The sequence below is a fragment of the Armigeres subalbatus genome, chromosome 1 (genome assembly GCF_024139115.2).
Source record: "Armigeres subalbatus isolate Guangzhou_Male chromosome 1, GZ_Asu_2, whole genome shotgun sequence".
In the NCBI taxonomy this organism is placed as follows: Eukaryota; Metazoa; Arthropoda; class Insecta; order Diptera; family Culicidae; genus Armigeres; species Armigeres subalbatus.
The window spans coordinates 156,825,310-156,852,593 of record NC_085139.1 but is presented as its reverse complement, the minus strand read 5'-3'; the positions used below and the strand labels follow the sequence as shown (position 1 = coordinate 156,852,593).

The following is a 27,284-nucleotide window of genomic DNA, read 5'->3' as shown; positions in this document are numbered from 1 at the left end:
AAGCATGGAAGACTCCCTCGTCCAGGCATCTCTGCATGACAGATCTGAACATCTCGGGAGCCTCGGCAATGGCCGCTTTGATGGCCAGGTTCGGAATACCATCCGGTCCTGGCGCCTTACCTACACTAAGGGACTGTGCAATCCCCGCAAGTTCCGCCACCGTTACTCTTCCCTCGTCGGCCACCCTGGCCCGTGGCAGCTCCACAAAGGGAGGCCAGGGACTTGGGTCGTGACGTGGGAAGAGCCCCGCGATGATCCTCTCCAGCATCTCTGGAGACCGCTCTGTAGGGCCATCGCCCCACGTGTCTTGGCCATTACGACCCTATAGGCGTCACCCCATGGATTCGCGTTGGCACTTTGACACAGGCCCTCGAAGCAGGCTTTTTTGCTTGATCTAATCTCAGTCTTCAGAGCGGCTCTAGCAGCCACGAACGTTACCCGTCGTTCAACACGCTCCTCTTCTGTACGTGCTCGCTGCATCCGCCTCCTTGCCCGTAGGCAGGCGCGGCGCAGGTTCGCAATTGCTTGAGTCCACCAGTAAGCCGGTGGTCTCCCATTCCTAGGATGGACTTTCCTAGGCATGGTGGCATCGCATGCACGCGAGAGTACTGTTACCAGCTGCTCGCCGCTCAGACCGAGAGTATTGTGCTCGCGGCGGAGCGCTTCCTTAAACACCTCGTCGTCGAAGTATGATGTCTTCCACATACGAGGACTAGGCCTCGCCCCTTCTTCCGTCCGCTGAATGCTGGTCGTATAGTCGATACTGTAGCGAACCGCCAGGTGGTCGCTGTGAGTGTAGCCATCATCTACCCTCCAGTTCGAACTACTCGTTTGGCCAGGGCTCCAGAACGTAACGTCGATAATCGACTGGGCACCGTTCCAGCTGTAGGTACTTTTGGTACCGACATTAGCCAAGTCCACATCCAACATGGCCAGTGATTCCAGCAGGATCTGCCCCCGTTGATTCGTGGATCGGCTTCCCCATTCCACAGCTCAAGCGTTGAAGTCCCCCGCTATCACCACCGGCCTACGCCCCATCAAGTTAGCCGTCAAACAATCTAGCATTCGACCGAACTGCTCGATCGACCATCGAGGAGGCGCATAGCAGCTGCAGAAGAAGACCCCGTTGATTTTGGCAATGACGAAGCCCTCGTGTGTCAAACACACCAACTCTTGGATTGGGTATTTCCCCGTTGTCCATATCGCCGCCATTTTAGACCCATCGGTGACCCAATTACCGTTCCTGGCGGGTACCCGGTAAGGATCTGCTATGATGGCGATATCTGTCCCCCATTCAGCAACTGTCTGACACAGCAGTTGCTGGGCTGCATCACAGTGGTTCAGGTTTAGCTGCGTTACCTGCACTGTGATTTTGCAGCACGCTTAAACGCCGGGCACTTCGAACCCCCCATGGGGTGCTTGCTGTTCGCAGCTTTGCTGGAACAGATCAAACAGTTGGGAGGGTTCGTGCAACATTGTGCCTTATGTCCCTCCAATCCGCAGCGTCGACAGAGCTTGCTTCTGTCAGGGCCTTTGCAGTCCCATTGCTTGTGCCCCGGTTCCAGGCACTTGAAGCAAACTTCTGGTTGCTCATATATGCCCACAGGGCATACCGACCACCCCACCTTGACGCTCCCTAACTTGACTACCTTGTCTACCTTGTCGACTACTAGCCGAACCAATGCTACCTGCGTTCCTGCCGGACCTTTCCGTAGCCGAACGGCTGCGGTGGACGCCTCCACTTCGCACTGTCGCCGCAGTGCCGTGACGAGCTCTTCGACTTCGGTGATCTCGTCCAGGTCTTTAACCCTTAGATTCACCTCCGTCGTGAGTGCCCTCACCTTGACCGTCTCGCCTAGGACTTCCTCCGCCAACTTCTTGTAGGCGGCGCCCTTTTGCGAGACGCCCCGATTTAGCTCGAGGATCATCTCGCCCATCCGAGTACGTCTTATTCGACGTACGTCGGCGCCGAGTTCACCGAGCTTGACGTCACTCCTCATCGCCTTCAAGACGTCCGAGTACTTAGCCTCGTCCGTTTTGATGACTAGGGCATCGCCCCTGGAGCGATTGGCGCCTACCCTAGACTTCTTGTTACCCTCATTCGCCTGGGCCTTCTTTTCGGCCTTTGACGTCATCGGTTTCCTCTTGTTCTTGACCAGGGTCCAGGAGGCGTCATCCCCCTCTATTTCCCTGGTCTGGGGCGGCTGAGAGCTCTCAGCCTGCCGTAACCCCTTACCACCGTCTTTCCTGGGTGGACGGACCTTTCCAGGTCCTTCCTCCCCGGGTTTTGGAGGTGCCTGGCCGGGGTTCAGCTTCCCAGCCCCACTACCCTTGTTCGGGGTAGTAACCCTCCGCGTTTTGGGGCGGCCCCCAGGAAGCTCATCCCCTGGAGACTGTCTCCCCCGTTTTTGTGTCTGCTCCTTTGGAGCAGCCACTCCCGACGTGCCTGCGAATATTTGAGCCTCAGTCTTGGTAGACTTTGGCACCACCGTCTTCGCTGGCACGCCCTCGGTCGATTCGACCTTGCCCAAATCCGCGAATTCTTGGGCCTCAGTCTGGGTAGACCTCGACTCCATGGATTTCACGGGTTCGAACTTGGCCGTCCCGACCGCCGTTTCCAGCTTGGCGTCCAACATCGACTTTCGAAGTTTCTACAAGCTCCTCTTGAGGTCCTTACTGATATTATGCTTCGATGACGCAAAGTCGATGATGGCGTCCAGCTGTTCCGTCGCCACCTCGAAGGCCGAGAGCCCATCGCGTTTGCGGTTCATCGCCTCCACAAGTCATGGGCCGTCAATAACCTCTACCGGCGTTTTTTTAGCCAAGAGGAAGGTTAAGTGACCCACGCTGGCGCTGCGCACTGAGCTGCCGACTATTGCCTCTGGCCTCCTAGGCGGAGACCTGAACAACCCACCTCTTGCGAAGGGGTTGTCGCCTACACTACTACCACTAGTTGAAGAATTGTCTTGGTTTTCCATTTTGATCCCACGAGTTGCTCGGGAAAAGAGGTCCACCACGCCAGAGCCCAGCATGACGCGGTAAGGGACAATTACTGTGGGGGGTGCCCAGGTACCCCACAGGCTCCGTTAAAGGCCTAGCTTATTATTTCACCCCCCTGGCCATGCATCCCCTCGGCACGGGTCGCTTGACGCCTTGGGATTAGGGGTTAGGGACGATGGTCCCGGTCTAACTCGCAGTGGCCATGGGGAGGGGTCGTCAAGCCCTTGGACAAAGTCCCTGCTGCCCCCCGCACATACCGAGGTAGGAGGGTCGCAGCGTAGTACTGTTGGTACCTATCGCTATCGACACCTCGAAGCATGGCAGAGGAAAGTAGAGTGAGCATCCAAGTCAGCCTCGCGTGGCATGTTAGAGGTGAGCACCCAAGTTAGACTCACATAGTATGTCAGTGGTGAGCATCCAAGTAAGCCTCATACGGGATGAGTGCCTGTGTGAGCATGAATGAGCGAGTACATTAAGTACTGCCTATCCCCAGAAGTAATGCTGGGAGGGAGTTCCTCAACCCCACTCCCTGAGTGATAATTTCAGGTGTCTGTTTGCAGATTTGCCTTCATCCCTTTATAAAAAAAATACTAATCACGCCTTGTTAAAATATTATTTCTTATTTTGTTCAAGCTTCTATTTCTAGAATCTGAATAAAACCAAATAGTGAAACTTATTCGGTCACATATTCTCCCTAGGAAAAAATATGGGACAATTTATATATACAGATAATATGAAGACCTTAATATCAAATTTCCACCGGTCAAAAAGCAATTATCAGAGGAATTGCATTGATCCATACGGGAACCACACATGAACTACCCACATGAACTACCAATATAAAAGAAAAATACACCATTGCGTAATGAAAACTCCGATGATGCTCTGCAGATTTTTATAAACTTGTCACTTACTAAAGCAGGCTGCACTACATTTTAATTCAAATTAACACGTATTTATATAAAATACCTAAAATGCGAAACAAATCTAAACAACCTTCAATGATTACTTATACTAATGATCGTTTTTGTTCTCCAAATGGTCATGGAGTTCTTAATGTTCGAGCTATCCAAATATCCAAGTCCGTGAATGCAGTGACTCTACGCCCCAACAAAAAAACTACTTAGATTCATTTGCTTTTGCAAGGTTTTGGACATATGGGTCTTCAGAGTATAGTTAATCTCTCCTCCAATATTTTTCCTGTGAAGCCAACATCCTGATAAACAATAGGGGAGGAGGTTCGGTTGTGGGCACCGTTCGGTTATGGGCACCCCTATGTATCTTTTGACAGATAAGAGATGCTGTCATTCTGACAACATTTGTTTGCTATAATAGCATGATGTTTTGTGCTCAATATCAAACCGGATGGGCATCTCTACTTTGAACTAGAAACAAATAAATTTTTCGCACAAGAAAAACAACACGAAAGTTTTTTTTGGCCTTTTTCAAAGTGTCATAAATTAAAAGATTTAATTCAAAAAGTGAGTTCTAATGCGTATTTACCCAGTAAATTTAATCTATTTTGAGGCCCAATGTCGATTGCCATCAAAATTTTAGCGCGAATTTTTTTTTTCTTCTCGTTCCAAAAAGGCTGCGAAATTCGGTTGTGGGCACCTTTATTGGTTCGGTTATGGGCACCCTCATTTTATTGATAAATCTTTCAATATCGTTTTACTCGTCCCTTAACTTATTTTTAATAACGTTTTAAGGCAGTTTTTATAATTAGTTTGACATAATTGTTCGAAATAATGAGTTTATTTAATATTTTTGTTCTTTGGGCATGTCTAGTCATTATACACACACTTTTTGGAACGAAGCGTTGACCGATTTGCTTGCAACAAGTTGCATTCGACGGGGAATGCTTTCCCATTGTTTCCTATTGAAAATTGGTCAGATCGGACTATGGGATCAAAATTCATGGCCAAAATATTATTGAAATGAACGAGAAAGGCACTATTGCCGCTAGGGTGATTAATCAGGATTTTTTTGACTGTGATGCATACCAATAAAACGTAAATCAATTAAAAATTAAAACCCATTTACCTAAAGTGCTATTTTAGACCTTTCTTATGTGATTTTTTTCAACATCCTCCTTAATGCACCGAGGGAGGCATCATCACTGCTAGGTGAATTGATTTGAGTTTTTTTAGCGTCTCCTGGCTTTTAGAATGAATAAACTATTCCTTGTCTTTAAATCTGGGTTATTCATGCTTCTTTATTTTTGGCTAAGTATTCAAGGGTGCCCACAACCGAACCACGAAATAAAAATGTCCAAAAATGTCAAATTTTCTAAATTGTCAATATTTTTTTCTAAATCGATTAAATCATATTAATTTCTTTGCTAGTAGTAAGGTTATAAGTTTAGCTTTCGATTGCTATGCAAATGTCGACATAAGATCAACCAGGGCCAAAGTTATGGACCAAACACAAAAGGGTGCCCACAACCGAACCTCCTCCCCTATTACTGAAAGAAGTAGGACCTGGTTCTCTTCTGTGATTTTACACAGCAAATCCAAAACGCTGGGCATATGTGACCTATGCGTCTTGAAAGGGTTCGAAGGCGAATTTTCGGAAACGTGCGCAAACCCATTTGAATTCGAAATCGAATTAGACTATCAGTGGGCAAAACTGTGTACCAGTATACGATGGACCAATTGGCTCTTTTGAGGATTTTATTAGCTCTAATAGAAGGCACACTAAGATATACCCATCAGGCTTCCACGATATTGAAACTGATCGATTATTTCTAAAGTGATGAATTTCCTAGGGATGGCCAAATTAGACACTAAAATGGTCGGAATCAGAATACTTGCCTAAGAAGCAGCACACGCTGCTCTGCTTGAGCGCACTCACATCCAGCAACGGCGGTGACGACGACATGATGTGTGATTTACCATAAACATTATGCTGCCTTTTGCAAGCTTTCAGATATTAACTAGATTTACAAGTTATCCGTACCCAACTGTATTGTAAAATGTTAAATGAGATAAACCGAATAAAGAACATAAGCCATCATATTTTGTTTACTTCTAGATTCTAGAATATAATGTGAGAATGAATTATATCTTTGATCATAGACTTCTACAATCGAATGTTGGACATAGCCAGATCACACTCCAGCATTAGGATGGGGAGTTGTGCGATGCAAAATAAATGTTTGATTCTGTTTTAAAATATACCTGTTACCTAAAATAGCTGTTATATAAATAACAGCTTTTGCTTCGAAAAGTTATGTTATGTGGAGATTTATTGATATTTCGTTTCTTTTTATTACTATCGCATGCATGACAATTGATTTATTAACTACTAAAGAAAATTATGTGGACACGTCGCTAAGTTAGTGAAGTTAGCGATACTTCAATATGTTTCGTAATTGCTTGAGACATATTCTAAATAACAGAGAACATAATCGAAGCACATATATACATAAGTGCATAATAATTGAAACATACGAATGTACTTTCCAATTATAATCTAGATGTAATAATTATAAGATGATACAGAAAGAATAAACCAAGACCTAACTTATGTTACCAAGTTAGTCAGTGTTTCAGGTCAATGCCATCGATAAATATGAATACCACGAAAATAGGCGATAGTTTTATGACCCTTAGAAACAACATCCAAAAATTGAGGGAATCACACGTTTGACGTACCTTTTCGATTGCGCTGCATTAACCGGTTTCGCTTTCTGCTTCCGCAATAGATTCATGCTGCCAAAACTGAAGTACTTCTTCCACTTGCTTTCCTCCTCGTCGGCGTAGTTGTACGTGAAGAAGCTTCCTCCCCCGCTCGTAAGGAAATTATTTGCCCGTCGCTGTCGCACTTTTCCCCGCGAACCGAACGGTAAGAATCGATCGCGAGCCGCGCGGCGCCTACTAAGCTCGTTCAAATTGTTCTCACTTTTACTGAAACCCGACCGAGCAGCCGTCGATGTCGAACCGGACTGTTGGCTTCTGCTACCACCGCCACTAATGAACAGGTTCTGGATGCTGCCGCTTAGTCTACTATACAAGCTCAAACCGCTTGTCGGCGGGACGGAGGATCTGGTTGCTTCGGACTTTGGTGGCGGATGGAGTCGGTTGGGGACTGCAACATTTTGTTTTGAAAAGTTTGAGTCTAAATTTCGTTGGTCTCGTCTTCGCCTTGAATCCATAGCCGTTTGCCCTAGTCTATGCAGATCATCTGCCGTGCTACGAAACAAGATCGAATTGCTATCAATAGCTCCGGACACGTCATGCTGGGTTTCAGATATGGATCCATGCAAAACATTGCCCGTTCGTCGAAAATTGTTTACAATAACTTGTGTGCCTTGAGAGTCATGTGAGTTATAAACGGGTAAGCTGTGTCTGTAGTTATTGTGTTGATCAGTCTCATAAGTTAATTCCGATGGCCATTGCTGTGGAAAGAAGAACAAAAATTGTAATTAGAAAATTTAATTCAAATTATAATGATTAAAAAAATAAAACAATCGAAATCCAGCAAGACTGACATCGGGCAATCATTGAATTGAATGAATTGAAACCATTTTGAAAAACTAATTTACACCAAACTAATAATGACAACTTTACAAAACTCTTCATAAAACATTCCAAAATCAATATTTCATATCTCAAAATCTTCTCATATCTCAATCTGCAAAGGCGTATGCACTCTGAACTCTCTTCGTTTCCACAGCCCTCATATTCGATGTGGCCTTAAGTTTTTTTAACAATTTTCATTCTTGACTAATCTAATCCTATTCACATTTATGAGGCTTATTTTGGTGAATCGAAATCAGTTTGAACAGACCAAGTTCTCTTCCATCTCTATCTCCAGGATAAGTTAAGTGATATCTGCAATTTCCATAAACGTAGATTTTGGACAAGTTATGTTCAAACCGAATCTGAATAGGTTCGTATACATTTGACTGCGGCCAGCTATCTTTGAAGGTCACGGCAGCCATACGTCGTTTGTTCACTCACCTTGAAATGTTCCGGCGGCATCGTTATCCGCTTATTGAACGGCGGAGTACATATTTTCCGTCTGAATGGCCTTCGCGCTTGACTGTTCATGCCCAACACCAAGTAAGCCTGCTGCTCGAGCTCACCCGATAAATTATTTCCCACTTGGTGCGGTTTTTCGTTGTATTCCACTTCACAGTCTTCTTCGTCTTCATCTTCTTCTTCCACAACCAACCGCCCCGCCACAAACGGACTCACGCGGCCTACTTTTCGGTGCGCATTTTTCCTGGAAAATGATCGATCTTCTGCATCTGGATCTGGAACATAATTCAACGACGGCTGCGATGAATACCACTGATTTTCAACGCGCACATTCCCTTCAACTCGCGCCACTCTGTTTTGATTACTCTTCCACATTTCACTATCACTTGGGTGAGATATGAGATTATTTTTCCTAAACAAACGTTGTTCACCGGGCAGATAGTTCTCGTGCAGGTCCACTGATCGATTAGTATACCCGAACACACTGATTGCACTGCCCTGGTCAAGACTTCGACGCCGTCCGTCATGCAGCGGAGTGCGGAAAGGAAGCTGCCCAGGCCCCAGCATTATTGGCGCATTTGGTTCGTAATACAGGCAGCAGCAGTCGCACCCACCGTGATGAACGTGAAAACGACGATTTCCACGGATCAGGTCTAGCTGCTCATCGATAATGGGATCGATTGTCGTTCCCTGATGGGTTGTATATTGAGATCTGTAAGGGAGTAATCAAAACACGAATAGAATGATTAACAAGAGACTGCACGATGTGTTGGATGTTTTGAATCGAGAACAGAATTGAAAAACTTTATCATCTAGTGGATCGTTTCATGAAGGTTTGAATTAAAGTAATGTTAACCGCAGCCACGTGTAGAAGTATTTATTCAAATAACAGTTTATGAGTTGATGGTGGAATAACAATCAATATTTTTTAATAATTCGACAATTAATGGCAGTTTGATACAAATTACATTGTAATTTGATTATAATCTATCTATAGCACATTTGGATTCCCCAAGTTTGGAATGTTTCTGCGTTTTAGCTAAGTACATAAAAGGAAGCACAACATTTACAAGGCCTGTATTTAGCAGCCTTTTGTGATTAATACATAATTAAAAAGGTATAACTTGTTTAGTTGGATGTTTTCATAAGTCTTGAAGACGAGTTTGGAAAAATTCCCTTTTATTTTTTATTTTTTAAATAATAGTTGACGTTATTTATCGACAAGATACATCTGTCAAGCCACAAATAGAGTGATGCAATTAAATGGAATGTTCAACCCGTTAAGCATTAATTTTAATTTGATCTTATATAATCTAATTCTGCACTACAACAGTTCCCGACTAGATAGGTAAAACAGTTTACAAACATTGCACTCGCGGATGCTCTATCGATGCACTGCAGCTGAGGCATTCGTCGCAGTTCCAACTGCACCAAGCCAACCAGGAATCGTTGGTACAATGCATTCATGGACAGCTTGCGTCCGTTCCAGACGGCGTGGTCTTCCACATCGCCAAACAGCCCGGGTAGCGATCGTTTAAAAATCTCGAAAAATCCACAACACATTGGCAACCACCCGTCGCGATGCGCCGTCGTAGCCCATCAGTCAGCGGAGCGCGGAAAACTAAAGAACCATTCACTTTCGAACCGATCCAACTGAAACTGAAGGGGAAACGTTGCGATGGTGTTGGTCGGAATAGAACTATCGGTTCGCGTGTTCTTTGTTGGAATACACTTGGCGCAATTAGTTGGAAAATCAACGTTCCCGAACGTGTGAACTTCCGCTTTGGCTTTTATCAGTCATTTTGTTGCAAATGAGGGTCAAAGTTGTTTCGATAACGCTTAAGAACGCCACTAAAAATGTTCAATTCTAGGGAACTGCGTACCAATTTTGAAGCATGACACATCATCTATGGTAGGAATAAAATGTTTGTTTAAGACATAGGTTTAAGTTTAAGTTTCAGTAATTAATTACCACTCCAGATGACTTATATCCAGAATATTAAATTAATGATTTCGTGTGTGTTACTTCTACGTGAAGTTAAACGATTTACAATGATATGGAAAAGAAGGAAGGTCGTGTGATATGTGCCATCACAAATATTGCCCTCCGCTCGCTTTCAAATCGACTTCTATAAAAAACATTTATCATGCCTGCCGTATCCTAACGGAACTAACAATTCTATACTTTCGCCTCTAATGCTATCATGAACATGTACGTCCAAGTTTGGAAGATGATATTAGCATTTCCATATCATCCAGAATATGATTGTACTGAAGATAGAGGAGTCATTCCGTAGATTGAAATTTGAGAACGTCACGAAAAGTGATCAGGAAGTATTGGTTAATAACTCAGCAGTCTTCCCACCGATTTGGAAATTTTGGTATCAATTGATCGACCAACCAACAATGGATTATTATTTTATGCATGAATTTATTTTTATTTCATTCAATTTTTGTTTCAACAGTATTATTTACATTCAAGTGGTCAGTCTTCATGGCTCTAGTGAGCTCTGGTATTTCAATAATGTGCTACCCTACCCTACTAACCAAAGCGTTCATTTAGCGATTTTATATCAGCCTGACGTAGACCTCAGTACTTCGCATTCTCCCTAGAGAGTCCAGAATCATTAAGTGTAACATGTTTTGTGTTTTGGCTGGCATACCATACTAGATCTGTGCGCCGATTGAAAATTTATCGGCGGCGGCGTGATAGACCATTTTCAGCCAGCGGCGGCGGCGTGGCGGCGTTACGCCGTTGGTAATCAGCAGCAGCGTGGGTCAGCGTGAGCTTTTTTCAAGCAATAGAAATTTTCCGAAATTCTTTCACAAATTCCTCCGTAAATTCCACCAGGAGGTGCTCTGAAAGCTGCTCCAGGAATTACTCCGGCAAAACCTCCAGAAGATCATTCGAAAGTTCCTCCAGGAGTTTCTTCGGAAGTTCCTCCATGAGAACCTTAAGTAATTTCTCCGGAAGTTGCTCCATGAGTACTTCCGGTAATTCCTCCGGAAGTTCCTTTAGGAATTCTTCCTGAAGTTCCTTCAGGAATTCTTCTAGATGTTCCATCAAGAATTCTTCCGAAAGTTCCTTCAGGAATTCTTCCAGAAGTTCCCCCATGAATTCCACCGGAAGTTCCTCCAGGAATTCCCCCGGAACTTCCTCCAGTAATTCCTCCGGAAGATCCGAGTAATTCCTCCGGAAGTTCTTCCATGAGTACTTCCGGTAATTCCTCCAGGAAATGCTCTTAAAGCTGCTTTAGGAATTACATCGGCAGATCCTCCAGGAGTTCCTTCGAAAGTTCCTCCAGGAGTTCCTCACAAGTCGAAAGTCGGGAATGTAGACAGTCTTGAGATGTGTCTCGGTGATGGCTGCGATGTCATTAACCTTTTCAGGATGGATGGGTCATATATGCCCAGCGTTTTAGATTGGCTGTGTAAGATCACAGAGGAGAGATAGGTCCCCACTTTCTTCAGCAAAACTGTTCACCAGGATGTTGGCTTTGCAGACAAAATATCGGGGGCCAAGTGTGACTACACCCTGACGAAAACCTTGGGAAGATTTCGCTTCTGAGAACACGCAAATGAATCTGACATGTTTGAATCCTAAATCACATTGTTTGTTAGTTCTGAAAACTCAGACAAGTTGAGCCATCCTGAACGTTATGTCTGAAAACAATTTTGAGGAATACGCTATGCTCAAGGTACTCCAAAACGTTCTAGAGTTCAGCCCACGGTAGCTACCGGCTTTGGTAATGTCCTCATCGCCGGTATACACCCAATCCAGTTCAATAAGCATATACGCCCTTTTTGTAGATGGGACACACGACACCTTCCATCCACTCATGCGGCAGAACCTCATCCTCCCAAACCTTGGTAATCACCCAATGCAGCGCTTTAGCCCGTGCCCCACCACCGTGTTTAAACAGATCTCCTGGTAGTTGGTCAACTCCAGAGGATTTGTTGGTTTTCAGCCGGCCGATCTCCTCCTGGATTTCCTGAAGATTCGGAGCCGGAAGTCGCATGTCCTGCGCGCGTGCTCCTAGGTTCATTACCCTACCGCCACCGTTGTCTGCTATATCGCCATTCAGGTGCTCTTCGTAGTGCTGCCGCCACCTTTGGATCACCTCACGCTCGTTTGAAAGAAGGTTCCCGTTTATGTCCTTACACATATCGGGCTGTGGCACGTGGCCCTTACGTGAACGGTTCAACTTCTCATAAAATTTTCGTGCGGTACAGTTCCTCCGTCTCTTCACGGTCTCGATATTCCTGCTGGCGTTTTTTCCTCCGAAACAGTGTTGGGAAATGTACAGTTAAACACTGTGATTATGCGAATGTTTACATTTTAGCCGGTCAAATTTTACGCACCGCACAAAACGAAACAGTTTTCCAAAAAGATCTACGACTCATTGTGACATTTTTTTGCCGATGAGAGAGTCGAGCCGTCGGTGCGGTCAGCATTTGCATAAGATTTCTTGTTTCGGTTCGTGCGCAGCGCAAACAGAACAGAATCGAGTTTAATTGGCTGTGGCGTAAAGCCTAGAAAGAGTGCTTGCCGTTGGTACTAATCCATTAGTTCTAGTCTCTAAAATGAGCAAGGAGTAATGAAATGCGTACCGCGGTACAGTTCCTCCGTCTCTTCACGATCTCGATATTCCTGCTGGCGCTTTTTCCTCCGAAAATTGAGTTTTGTCTGTTCCGCGCCCGTTTGTATCGTGCCTAGTTCGCCCTCGTGCGGTGTTGCAGCAATCTCACTCATGCTGCATTCTTCTCCTTGTGGGGTACGAGTAAATTACATTCGGTGTGTATTTGAAGGTATACCCCTAGTATGTAAGCAGATGAATTAACATGGATTCATTTACCCGTTCAATGATTGCCTTATGCACGATTCATCGACGGTTGTCGATCAGCGCATAGCAAGCCATGACTCTGCCTCTTTCTAAAACTGACGGTGGCACGCGACGGACGTATACAGCGACGGCTACAGAAGATTTCGGATCCTGCTGGCATCGGCGGATTCCACATTTGGCGATCCTGGCCAGGATTCATTGGCAATTCGTTAAAAAAAGGAAAATGCCAATGAAAAACAATATTGGCTGCAGATTGGTAAGTTAAAAATTAATGGGTGCAGCATTCGAAATAAAAAGAATTTTCGTATTTTTCGAAATGCGAGTTTTTTCTGGAGTGAACAGTGCGGGACGCCTGTGAGTATGTCTGCATTGAGGCGGGACGCTCATTGTAAAGAGAAGATTGAAACCAAACGGGATGTTTGGTAGGGAGACAGTGCGGGACGCCTGTGAGTATGACTGCATTGAGACGGGACGCTCATTGTGAAGATTAACAAACGGGATGTTTGGTAGGAACACAGTGCGGGATGCCTGTGAGCATTTCTGAATTAAGGCGGTACGCTCATTGTAAAAAGAAACCAAACGGGATGTTTGGTAGAAACATTTACAACAATGGAATGTCTGTGAGTATTCTTGCAATGAGACGGGTTTATTGTGAAACGTTATGGCCCCGGTAGTTCTTGCAATCCCGGAAGGGGACTAGCCTAGACCCCAAGCTGGTGGTCTGACCAACGGCAGCTTCCGGGGTGGGCGCAGAAGGCCTCTTTTCTCCAGGGTCCCAGGACGTGTGAGCGTGGGGAATTTTTGAATGGTGGGGATCCTACCTAAAACACGGTACTTTACCTTATAAATTTATTGGGCTATCAAGGCGAGCGAGGGTGTTCACTGTTGGTCGGTGGAGACGTCGTTTAACACACCGAAAGCATCGCATTAGCTGCGCTGGTTATCGACAGAAAGATGGACTTGACGGTTACGGACACTGCAAGTTCGAGGACGTTCTTGGTTTTTCTTGACGAGTATGGCAGGACCGTAGGTTCGGAACAACCCATGGTTTGGGTGATGGAGCTAGTAGCTCACACGAGGTAGCAGAATGGCGATGATAAGATGGCGGTCGGGTCACCTCAGTTGGCGGGAACCGGTAACGACGTCGCTCGATAAAGCGTCGGGCAGGAGCGAGTAGATTTCGATGCACTCTAGGTAGTAGGTTGGACACGGAGATGCTTGAACAAAATTTCACCTGCCGGAACTTGAATCTGATAACAGAACGCCGACAACGGTGGCGCACGACGAAGAGTCGGGTTTCGGGTAAAAACGTGCCGGTGCCCAAGGGAGATTGGGCGCGTAGATATTTCTACTTACTTTCATCGGCTGGAAACTGAGCCGGCAGCAGCCCGCAGGCTAGCACAAGGACGCCGAACGTTCGTTGGTTTGGGAAAGGCGCGTAGATCCCGGAGCTTTCCAATTTGGAGATTAGGTATGTTATTGTGGTTGCAAAATTCCACTCACTCGCGATGACTTCCAATTCATGGTTTCTTAGCGCGACGTTCGTACCAAATAATGTCTGTGGTTGGTAACAACCGATTTTATCCCAAGCAAGATTGGGAAACTTGCAAACTTTTTGCTGCAAAACTTTCGGGTTAATAACTTCCAAGCTGGTTGTGTGTCTTCTATCGAATTATCGTCGTTTTTCCCTTCTTTTGTCCTCTGTAGCCAGGATTACCCAGTGTGGGTTGACGGCGAACATTTCCGCATCGCCGTGGTAGCTTACATTTGGTAGCTAAATCCAGCTGCCACCCACAGTGCAGAGATACACCGTTGATGTATCGCACACCGGGTTGAAATGACGGTTGCTAAATTTACAATAGTCTCCCTACATTAACACACTAGTCGTGCATTGAGTAAATGTTACCATTCGGTAACAATGGGAAAGTTTGTGTGTGATAAAAAGAAAAACTAAATTCGACATCCAGTAGGAACTTGTATACCACACTGTAGGACGTCTGGGAAGAATTTCTGAAATAAAAAGGGATCCTACTGGGGTCGTGGGATCAAAGCCCATCGAAGGGGCGGTTACCCTCCAATACCTTTTCCGAACTCATGTTTTCCGAACACATGTTGTACATATGCATAATCGAGTTTCAGACATAGTAACTAATTAAGTGGTTTGAGGAGAGATCTGACGTGACGCTCAGTAGAAATATTAAGTGTGACTGTACGTTCGTCAAATAGTTGAGAAGAAAAGAAATTAAACGATTCAACAAATAAGAATGGACATATACCAACACTGTATATACGAGATATATTCAGAGAGAGGTGTAAGAGATTGAATCTTCACCATGAGACCAAGTTTCGAATCCTGTATGAAGTTATGCTCATTCTGGATTATTTACATGCACAGATGGAAGGATACAAGTGCGTGAACATGCTACCGCTGATGGTTGATAAGATTAAACCGCAGACAAACAAATGTAACCCTCGTGGAATTTTCATCGTACATTGGTTCACGGACTAATTCAAGTAATCATTAGTTGGTCAAGATATCACTTGTGGCACGCGTATCTGTATTGCTCGATTTTGGCGTTTGTCACTGCCGATGTCTGGCTCATGATTTGTCCAAGCTAGTGAAAACAACGGGTATCGTTAGTGTTTGTACGACGATGAATTCGATAAGCGAATGTTATGTTTTATATCTGGGATGGAGCTATGCGTTTGTATTTCAAATAAAATGGCCATGATAAATTTATATCGAATGATGAATGTGGCGTGAAGATCACAAAATCGATAATTTTGAAATTATTTGATCGCAATTTACATTTTAAAATGCTTCAGCCAACATGAGGTGTTTTACATGACATTAAATCTGCTGAATTTTGAGGAGGCGATTACTGAACTTCTGTAATTGATGCAAGTGAGGACTAAATACGATGAATCCTTAGGCTATAGCTTGGTTTGGTATATCATACTACGTAATTCAATACGCAATCTTTTTGTTCTGATTTTTTTTCTCTGGAGAAGAAGGGGAATGTGGGGTACGAGTAAATTACATTCGGTGTGTATTTGAAGGTATACCCCTAGTATGTAAGCAGATGAATTAACATGGATTCATTTACCCGTTCAATGATTGCCTTATGCACGATTCATCGACGGTTGTCGATCAGCGCATAGCAAGCCATGACTCTGCCTCTTTCTAAAACTGACGGTGGCACGCGACGGACGTATACAGCGACGGCTACAGAAGATTTCGGATCCTGCTGGCATCGGCGGATTCCACACTCCTTAACTAACTTCTCAGATTCGCCGTCATACCAGTCATTTCTCTGATCCGGTGCCACCGTGCCAAGTGCAGCGGTTGCGGTGCTACCAATCAAGAAACGTTGCGCCTAGCTGCTCTTCCGTTGGGAGTGCCACTTCCAGCTGCTGCGCGTAGTCTTGGGCTAGTCTACCATCTTGTAGCCGCCCAATGTTTAGCCGCGGCGGACGACTTCGACGCGTGTTGTACACCGTTACTATAGTTGAAGAATCTGCCTTTTATCCTCAGCTGGCACATCCTTGCGTTGATTGGCTGCCACCCAATCACGCGTTGGGGCATCTTTCCCAGCACTATGAAGCCAGTTCCCAGCTCGTTGGTGGTGCCACAGCTTTGGTAGAAGGTAGCCCCTCGATGCCCGCTTTTCCACACTTTCTGTCCTGTCCAGCAGATTTCCTGCAACGCTCCGACGTCGAAGTTGCGGGGTTGTAATTCATTGTAGATCATCCTTTCGCAACCTGCGAAGCCTAGCGACTTGCAGTTCCATGTTCCAAGCTTCCAATCGTGATCTTTCATTCGTCGCCTAGGTCGTTGCCGATTGTATCGAGTCGTATTATCTTCTATGTTGTTCGTAATAGTTGTTTTTTTTTTCAAGGCGCCTTATTGGGCCTACGCAAATCTCCTGTCTCGTCAGAGGGCCGTCGTGTCAGGGCTGTTTAGCGTCCCACCTTACACCAGGACTTGAGCTTTGAGCGGCACAGGGTCGCTTTGGCGGAGCCTACTTGCGGATACATGCAGCTTTTTATGGAGGTTTAACAGGGCCCATTGTCAAACCCCACAACATCGTCAAGCCCTTGAACATAGTCCCTGTTGCCGCGAGAACTGTTGAGAGAATCATCCATCGCGAAAATCGAAAATCACACCGCGAAAATTGGAAGACTGCGGTGGGCCAGTAACGTAGCCAGAATGTCGGAAAGTAATCCGGTGAAAATGGTTCTCCTCAACGATCCGACTTGAACACGAGATGCTCATGGTACTTTTAAACGTTCTAGAGTTCAGCTAACGGTATCTACCAGATTAATTAAGCCTTTTTAATGTCCTCATCGTCAGTATACCCCCAACATGTTTAATAAGCATATACGCATGATGCAAACCCCATTTTCTTAAATACGGGATGATCTAGGTACTCCAAAATGTTCTGGAGTTCAACCCACAGTATCTACCGAACCAACCAAGGTTTTTACAATGTCCTCATCAGTGTTGGTAAAATCATTCATAAAACTCAATCATTGAGCACTCCCGCGCGAACTAACTCATTTCGAATTTAAAATAATGCATCACGTCTGAGTTTTTCATGCTAAAACGGATAATTTCACTCATTTCCCAAAAAAATCATTTCGCTCTAAAAAGTGATTATAATCAAATTGGGGGCAATTTATTGTTTACACACGCAAGAGTATCCATTGTTCTATGTGTTCAACGTTAATTTACTGTTATTTTACGAAGAAGCTAAAGAAAACCTACGATGAGTCAAATTGATGATTCAACTATGATTTTCTAGGTGGTGAGTTGGGAGCGTTTCAAGTCATCGTTCATGAGTTTTGAGATTTTGAGTTTTTCTCAACACTGGTCCTCATCGTCGGAATATACCCAATATGGTTCAATAAGCATATACGCATCATGCAAACCCAATTTTTGTGAATACGGGATCTTCAAGGTACTCCAAAATATTCTTGAGTTTAGTTCATAGTATCTACCAGATCAATCAAGACTTTCGCAATATTTTCATAATCGGTATTTACCCAATCCGGTGTAACAAGCATATGATCCTAATTTCCATGAGCATGAGATCCGATGCCCAAGGTGCTCCAAAATGATCTTGAGTCAAGATGCACAATGAGAATGAGGTTAACCTTGCGATTTGTTCTACGTTCCCGGACTTGGATGATCAAAAACTTCAATCGTTCCGGTTTCCAGGACGATTTGGTGAACCTCAAAGGCCTGTAGTAGCTTGTGCAACCCGTCAGCCTCACGAGTTCCCGGGCTCAAGTAAAAATGGCTTAAGCGCCATTCCTAAAGGAGACCATCTACCGCGATTGTAGGTTGCCCGACCTGTAAGACCCTTAAAGGGAGGGTTCAAAGTTTCCCAGGTGACTGGGAGGGAAACGAGTGGGCTGGCAGGGGAGCGTGTGAACTTTACGACTGTAAGCCGCTTAATGAAAAAATCCGTGTTCGGAATAATGATTTCCGCCGACGACAAGATTATTGCCTTCGCGGCCGTTATCATCACCGGAACTCGACTCAAAAACACTTCGAACGACCTCGTCCGAATGAAAAGCTGTCCGTGGTTGGAATCGGGCCAACCTTCCCAGTAAATGGATCTAAACTAATAAAATAAAACGACCGAAACGTGAAAAAACCTTCTCCCTTCACCTCATCAGATTTCTCTCATTCGACTAGCTGTTCAAACATTTTCTAGCTTCAGTTTAAACATTTATTGAAAGCAGATAGACCATTCATAAAGAAAAAACCATATCCTTCTTCATTTAATTTCCTCTATTCTTCTCTTCTTTATCGACTACATATTATACTCCACTTATTTCCTCTATCTAGCTAGCTTGTGCGATGAATTCGTGCGTTGCGACTACTGGTAACTGGGGGTGTGCAAATTAACTTTGCCGACTACCAACGCATAAACGAGACGAGCGGTAGGGCTGTTGAACCGGTGGCCACGCTAGCGGTTTAACTCAGGCTAGAGACAAACTTCACCAAGCGCTTGGAATTATTGAAACATGCATGTTCTCACGGTCACTGTTGGCCGTCGCCACGTGTGCGTCACGCGGCCGTTTAACTCCTGCGGACTCCGATTATTCGATGGTTGTTGTCGTGCTTCACGCCGTTGATCAGTGGGCTTCTAGCTGTCGCCTCACTTGGTGGTGTAGGCGTTACCTTGGGCGCCTTGCACGCTGGGGTCGTCGGTTCGAATCCGGCTCCGAAAGACTTTTTTTGCAGCTATTTCTGGTTGACAACCGGAACGTTGGTCGACTAACTTGGCTTCTTCACTCGGTTAGTCCACAGCTCGTTGCTCTAGCCCTGCCTAGGACGCGGAAAATAGCGTTCGTTGCCCACTCCGGCCGGCCATGTGAACCGCCGGGAAAATGCCTCGAAGCTAGACTGCGGGGTCGAAAACGGTCGTTGACGAAAAGGGTGGTGTGACGGGCCTCGCAATTCTTGCCACAGATCTGTCACGGAGATTTAAATGCCGTCATACAGACGGGTTAATTCTGGCACATTAAGCACACTCATATCAGCAGTATTACCTGTCGCATCAAAATTCTACGCACTCGCACGCACTAATTTAACTGTCATACGCACGCACTTAGGCACTTTAGCTACTCTGCCTATCTAATTGAGGGAAATTAGGAAAGAAAATTTTTAAAAAACACCCTAATAAAGACTAAAAAAAAGGAATGAAAATCTAATTAGGTAAACTCAAAGGTTTCTTCACGCTTTTACTAGTTCACACCTGAACTTCACAACCACGGCGCGGGACTTAACTTGGACCGCTATCGCCTCTTCCACAGACCAGAACGAAGTGAAAGAGTCAAGTTTTAAGATCCTCAGATCAAGGCGCGAGATTTCAGATCTTCGGAAATTACGCGAAAACAATGGAGTTGATTGTTTTCGCGAAAGGTCAAAATCATCATACCGAATACAAATCCTTTCATTATTCAGAAAACCATTTCGTCCCCACCTTTAGAGCCAGATCTTCCATCTCGCTTCCCAACCCGAATGTTATTTTACAGAGCTGGGGTCAACGATACTTGAACCCAGGTCGATGCCCGGTCTCGCACATGTTGATTTGGCTAACGACTTTACCTTTATCGCCAGGAATAAATCGTAAACTCATTTACTTCATGATGCAGATCATGAACAAGTGAACCAATGAACTTATGAGCTCTAATCTTCCACGTGAGTGAATTCAAAAATGACCCTCAACGTGAGTGGTCTCTAAACAAGGGGTAATTCAATTCGATTTAATCTATTTGTACAATTTTCTTCTTCTTCTTATTGGCATTACATCCCCACACTGGGGACTGCCTAACAGCTTAGTGTTCATTAAGCACTTTCACAGTTATTAACTGCGAGGTTTCTAAGCCAAGTTACCATTTTTGCATTCGTATATCATCAGGCTAACACGATGATACTTTTATGCCCAGGGAAGTCGAGACAATTTCCAATCCAAAAATTGGCGAGACCGGCACCAGGAATCGAACCCAGCCACCCTCAGCATGGTCTTGCTTTGTAGCCGCGCGTCTTACCGCACGGCTAAGGAGGGCCCTTGTACAACTTTAAATAATTAATAATTCAAATATTCGTGGTACTGCCACACTTGTATAAATAATGATTGAAGTCATATCAACTGGACCTACTGGGATACCATATCATACACCATTCATAGATCACATGATCCGAGCTACGAAAAGGGTCTATACAGTCGATCCTCTATGAATCGCAATGAAATGAAAGGACCACTGACTCAAGCATATATCGCGATGTGTAATAGAAGTTCCTTGGAAAATTGTTCGAAAGAACCATCAGAGTAATCGAGAAACTATTTTTAGTATGACATCATTTGCTTCGATATCGAATCGTTGATCATCGGATCATGAAGGCCATATTGTAGCTTGTGAAAATAATGAATGAAAGCGTATTGGCTCAATGAACCTGCTGTAATGGTACATTCAAAGTTAATTGTCTAAAAAGTAAAGTGAAGTAAATTGAGCACCTGTCTAGCGTACTGGTTTCGTGGGATCAAACCCCATCGAAGGGAGCGGTTACCCTCCAATACCTGTTCCGAACTAAATCTATCACATGTTGTGCAAATGCATAATCGAATTTCAGACATAGTAACTGCTGTAATGTTTAGCGCTAAACGGATACATTGTTCAGGACTTGGTTGATCGGGTAGGTCGCATCTTTTGAACTACAGGACGTTTAGGAGACCCTGAAATAGGGTAGAGTAATTCAAAACTTCATAATTTCAAAGATCATATAGATAGATTTGGACATATTCTCAACAATCAACAATTTGGACGGCATAGGTCATCAAAAAAATATGTCAACTCTTTTTTAGTTCTTTCTATACTAGTTTCGACAGAATCGAGTGGAAAACCCAAATCTGTACGTTAAATTGCCTGAAAAAAGTCGTCTTAAAAAGGTTAAAAGCTAGGAATAAATTTTGGCTGTTACGCCCTTTTCAAATGTTGGTCCAGAGAAGCATATAAAAGAAGTCTAAAATTGTTATTTTAATAGGTGGAAAGGTCTTATTTCTCACATTTGTTTATACTCATTGTAAATTTTTCTACCGAACGCAACTTGTTGCAAGAAAATTGGATGAGCAAAAGATGATGATGATGATACTTCCATCTATTGTAGCAAGGTACCTGCTTATAGCACTGATCATATATGACAAACGATTTGATCCTGAACAGAACGACTTGGCGAACGTGGAACGCATTCGAGGATGGAGAGATGCGGCATCGAACCCTGTATTGTGGCGTCAAATCGTTGATTAAGTGTTATCTTTTTAGATGTAAGCTAAAAATGTTCCTGAATTTGAGAAGCAAGTAAAAGACATATACTTAGTGGATATAATTGGGTTGATACCGTTGGGTACATCATGAATGTCATGGTTGATTCGGTAGAACATTTGATTCAAACTCCAGGACAGTTTGGGTATCTAAAAACATCTCCAGTGTGACGCAAGTGAAACACATAAACTTGGTGGAAGTATTTGAGCTTATATCATTGCTCGAGTCATCATAGTAATCGTGGTTGATTCAGTAGACCATTAAATCCCAACTTCAAGACAATTTGAAGATCTTGCAAAACCTAATGCCTGGATTTAGAATGCAAATGAAAAATTAGAGGACCTAATTAGATTGATATCGCAACTTGGGACGTCATGGAAATCGTTGTTGATTCGTTAAACCATTTGATTTAAACTCCAGGACAACTTGGAAATCTAAAAACATGAAATTTTGATTTGAGACGCAAATGACAGACAAATACTTAGAGGACATAGTTGGGTAGATACCACGGAGAAGGACACCAGATATGTAATTATTGTGCATTTTACTCACCTGTTTTCTGATACGTAACAATCAAACTCGTCACATTGCACAGATTTGTCGGAAAATTGTTTTTCCGTTTGAATCTCTTTATCGTTGGCAGTGTTCAGCCCACAGCAGGGTGGTGTAGAAATGATGGCACTTTTGTTCTTCTCGCTACGACCCACACCAGCAACCCACTGGACCATCGGGAGCCGAGCTTTGAACTTGCCCTTACCACGCTTCGGCTCCCTACCGGCCACACTACCAGAGTTCGTCGAGGAAGATAGAACAGAACTTGATTCATTGTCTGTTGTCGTTGTCTCGCCGGTTGTACCATTGGATTTACGAGTAAATTTCTTCATACTTTGAAATCACTGTTTAAATGCAACATTCACTACTTATTTGATAAATATAGTTCGTCAGCCTTGGGAACGCACTTGTTCGAGTATTTTGTGTTACAATGAGCATCATTTCCACAATCTAAAACAAATCACTCTCTGTTAGTTTATGACTCATTCCGAAGTTTAATCGATAACCCAATACCAATTTCCAATTAACTTTCCATTCAGTCGGTTCCGGTTCTGCTGTGCGTGACTAGAAGGAAACTAAGCAACCAAAAGGAAAGTCGTCTTCACGGCTTGAGCTTTCACCGTGATGTGACTGTTCTTCTTTCAGCGACAGCGGAAAGTTCGTCTATCAGGGAGAGAAATGGGAAATTATCCTATGTAAACAGTTATATGTGCATCAAATGGCTCAAATCGATAGACGGGTGGCTGCTGAAAGCACATTGGATGCTACAGTTAGCAAGTAATTCACCTCTAATTGACGGCATCTTTTTTCTATTGAGTGTAAACATCGCTGTAATCGATTATAGCTTACAACCTGTAGCTCTGATGCAGACACAAAAAGCGATAAAGAATAATTAAATCCTTACATAGTAACGCACAGTATGTATTGCCTTGTAGGTTTCACATGTAACAATCGAATAACTAGGTACTATAATAATGAATTTTATAAAATTCATGTAAGTGTAATAATATTCATTACAATGGGTCTGAACTCCGCAGTTATCCTTGCGAGCAAAGGCTTAGGGTTGCCATCCTTGAGATGGTGAGTTCAATCATCGGTCCAGTCTAGAAGTCCCAGACATTCCGTGTGGAAAACAATCTCGGCTCCCTCCTGGGCTCTAAGTGATGAATTTCCCTCATCAACCAAATCACTATGATAAAGTTTTAAAAAAATCCCTCCAGAGCGTTTCACTTGTGCTTGCCACACAAGATAAATATTCATACAATGGCAGACGTAGAAAAGCATTCTGCTAGCTGTAAGATCTGTCAATGTTACTGTGGAACCACAAACAAATAATCATAACAATCGAGAATAACCCATCGTTCTTTGGTTTCGGTACTTGGGATCTAATATCCTGGAATTAATGGATTTTTGTTTTTTTTTTTTCAAATTTTTGGATTTTTGATTTTTGATTGATTGAATTTTTGAATCCAATTTACATTTTCAGTTTAAAAGATTTTTTTGATTAAAGGATTTTTGGATTTTTGTATTTTGGGTTTTTGAATTTTGAAATAAAAATAAAAAAAATCCATAGATTCAAAAATCTAAAAACTTGAATTTTAAGAAAGAATGCCAGAAAACAAAAAAATTATAAATTTAAAAATCAAAAAAACCTTATATCAAAAATGAGTTGCCCAAAAATTAAAAAAAAATCTCAAAAATCTATGAATCCCAAAATTTTACAATCCCAAATCCGAAATTCAAAAATCTTAGAAATCTAAAAATCCAAAAATGTCTAAAAATTTCAAGGTCTAAGAATGCAAAAATCCAACAATCCAAAAATTTCAACATTCTAAAATGCGATCACGCAAAAATCGAAAAAATTCAAAAATCCAAAAACCAAAAAATATTAAAAATCAAAAATCCCATAATCCTTAAATTTCCAAATCCGACATCTAAAATTTAATACTAAGAATCCAGAAATTAAAAAACCCCAAAATCTAAAAATTTAAAAATAGCAAATTCTTAAAATTTTAAAATTTTAAATATAAAGTGACAAAATTCTAAAAATCCAACAATAAAAAAAACTTCAAAATCTAGTTCAATCAAAGTTAATTGCCTATGTTCCGGGTATTAAACCATCCGACTTGGACTTCAATTTACTTAGTGGCTACTGAATAAGCCAGAGAGTTGCGAAGGCCGACGGAAGTACTTTGTAGCTTAGTTGGTTAACCTTCTGTCTGTGCTCAAAAAAACTTACGTTGTCTGTGCTCTGGGGTCAAATTGACCCCAAATTGAAATTGCTATAACTTTTTTAATGTTTGGCCAATTTTAGATTCATGGGGCTGTTTCGAAAGATAATTTAATCATCTTTCAGGTCGTTACCAAAGATTGACTATTGGTGGGCGGGTACATCGCGGGGAGGGGTTTTAGTGAACAAGGGTATAAAACCAGTGTTTTTTCATAATTATTTTACTTATATCCGAAAATCCTACCCATTTTGAACTGCACCTTTTTTAAAAAGGGTATGCAGGATGGCATGTGTTCTGGCATGAGGCGTTGATAAGTTTAGAACTCGGCCGCCAGGTGGTGGTATATTTGAATTCTTTATTTTGGACTACTTAAGATATTTCGATATATAGAATTCTCCTCAGTGTAAATATTCTTATCGCCCACCTATAGTCAATCTTTGGTAACGTTCTGAAAGATGATTAAATTATCTTTCGAAACAGCCCCAAAAATTCAAAATTGGCCAAGCATTAAAAAAGTTATAGCATTTTCAATTTGGGGTCAATTTGACCCCAGAGCACAGACATCGTAAGTTTTTTGAAAAAAGTACACTGTAGCGCATATTTTCAAGATTTTTGAAGTGAATTTGCACCTAGGAGATAGATCTCGGCGAGTGTTACCAAACTACCAAAAATTAGGAGAATCGGTTGAAAATTAAAAAAAATGGCAGCCACTCAAAGTGGCCTGGGGTCATATTGACCCTAGAGCACAGACAAAAGGTTAAAAAGCACAAGTCTAGCATACTGAGGGTCGTGGGTTCGAGTCCCATCGAAGGGAAAGGAACTCTCTTCAATACATTTTTCAAATCAAAATCTTCCGCATAACGTACATATTTACATCTGAGTTTTCAGAACATTGTAAATCGAAAATCTAAAAATTAAAAAAAAATCAAAATCCATGAATCTTAAAAGCTTCATATCAAAAAATCCAAAATTCAAAAAGCCCAACAATCCAAAAATTCTAAAATCTAAAAAATTTGAAATCAATACATCCAAAAATCCAAAAAATAAGAATAAAAAAAAAGATCAGAAAATTTAAAATTTCATAAATAAAAAAAAACAAGAATCATCAAATCAAAAAATCTCAATATTTAGAATTTCAAAAATGCAGAGATCCAAAAATAATGCATCAAACATTTGGGAAAAAAGGCAAAAAAAATACTCAAAAACAAAAATAAAAAATAGACATAAAAAAACATAGATCCAAAAATTCAAAAATCGAAAATTTTAAAATGTAAGGATTTAGAAAAAATCTGTAGTTCTAAGAATTCAAATCAAAAATTTATAAACCTAAATGTCCAAAAATCTGAAAAACTCATAAAATTCAAAATTTTTAGATCTTAGAGTTTCAGAAATCAAAAAATTCGAAATACCAAGAAATTCTAAACTCTGGAAATCCAAAAAGTAAAAATTCTAAGAATCCAAATATTCAACAATCCCCAAATTTAAAAAAAAAATCCGAGGATCCAAATTGCAAAAAAAGTCTAACAATTCAAAAACCAAAACATCTAAAAATATGAAAAATGTGAAACTTAAAAATCCAAAAATCTTTTGATCAAAATTCAAAAGTCCAAAATCCTGGAATCCTACAATCCAAAAATCTTAAAATCTAAATATCTAAAGTCCAGAAATATCAATATCTATATATATTAGAGTGGGGCGTCTTGGTTAATTTTTCAAATCTATGGTTTTTTGAAACCATTCTGGGTCCCAAACAACTGTGCAGAATTTGGGCCCAATTGGTTGCTTCTTCGCTTTCCGCATCGCGTATGAAGTTTGTATGGAAATTAGTATGGGAAAACGTATATTTTTGCTTTTTTACTTCTAGAGGTTTTAGTTCATCGTAAAACAAGTGGCATATTACGTTGAAGTATAACCCAAAGGATGCCGAAAAACTTTGCTGAAGAAGGTACGTTGCTGGAACGTCCACGAAAAAAGTTATAACGCTACCATATGCGAAAAATCGTTTATTCTGCCAACACTGCCAAACCACGTGGACCAAAAATTTAACTGAGTGTTATTTCAAAATTATTGATGTTATAGGGCTTTGAAGCTAATGGGAGTTATTCGGAATCATTTCATATATTATATATGTACATAGAAATGAATTTCTGTCTGTCTGACCCTTATAGACTTGGAAACTACTGAACCGATCGGCGTGAAAATTTGTATGCAGAGGTTTTTGGGGCCAGGGAAGGTTCTTAAGATGGTTAGAGACCCCTCTCCTCTTCGGAACGGGAGACTGCCATACAAATGAAACACCAATTTCATTATAACTCGAGAATTAATCGAGTAAATGGAATCAAATCTGGCCGTCTTCTGTCTTCTGGAAAGGGGGTCCCATACAAATGAACCAGAAATTTCTGCATAATTCTAGAACTTATCAGAGAATAAATCAATTTTAGGCGAAACGTAGTTCGTCGGGACTAATAGTCTAAAAATAAAATAATCCAAAAAAAAACTAAAATTAAAATATCCATAATTTCAATCTAAATCTAAATCTAAAAATCTAAAAACCCAAACATCTAAAAACCTACAAAATTCCATAATCTATAAATCTAAAATCTGAAAGTCTTAATATCTGAAAATCTATAAATAGGAAAGCTCAAGAATCTAAAATTTCAAAAATCCAAAGATCTAAAAATCCTAAACTCGAAGCATAAAAAATTCCGCTAAATCTAATAAAGATGAACGGTTCGTCGCTTCATCCCATAGCTCCCATATTCATCCAATCAAAAACAAAGTAATGAAACGGAATTTGGTTTGTTTCTCATTTCTTTTTCAGCGGTGAGCACGTA

General features: G+C 42.2%; 1 protein-coding gene across 2 annotated transcripts in view; it reads right to left on the bottom strand.

Annotated features, from left to right (window-relative positions):
* LOC134205375 (protein unc-13 homolog 4B) overlaps window positions 1-22,668 on the bottom strand; it is a 162,236-nt gene extending 139,568 nt beyond the window's left edge. The window contains exons 1-3 of one of the 2 annotated variants that reach the window (XM_062680583.1): window positions 22,220-22,668; window positions 7,965-8,697; window positions 6,657-7,399 (exon numbers count right to left, since the gene is read on the bottom strand). In XM_062680583.1, coding sequence (XP_062536567.1) covers window positions 6,657-7,399; window positions 7,965-8,697; window positions 22,220-22,551 — 1,808 coding nt within the window. In that variant the 5' untranslated portion in view covers window positions 22,552-22,668. Of the gene's footprint in view, window positions 1-6,656; window positions 7,400-7,964; window positions 8,698-9,351; window positions 9,583-22,219 lie in introns of those variants that run through there. The other variant, XM_062680585.1, reaches the window with a different exon arrangement.
* Window positions 22,669-27,284: the final 4,616 nt, after the last annotated feature.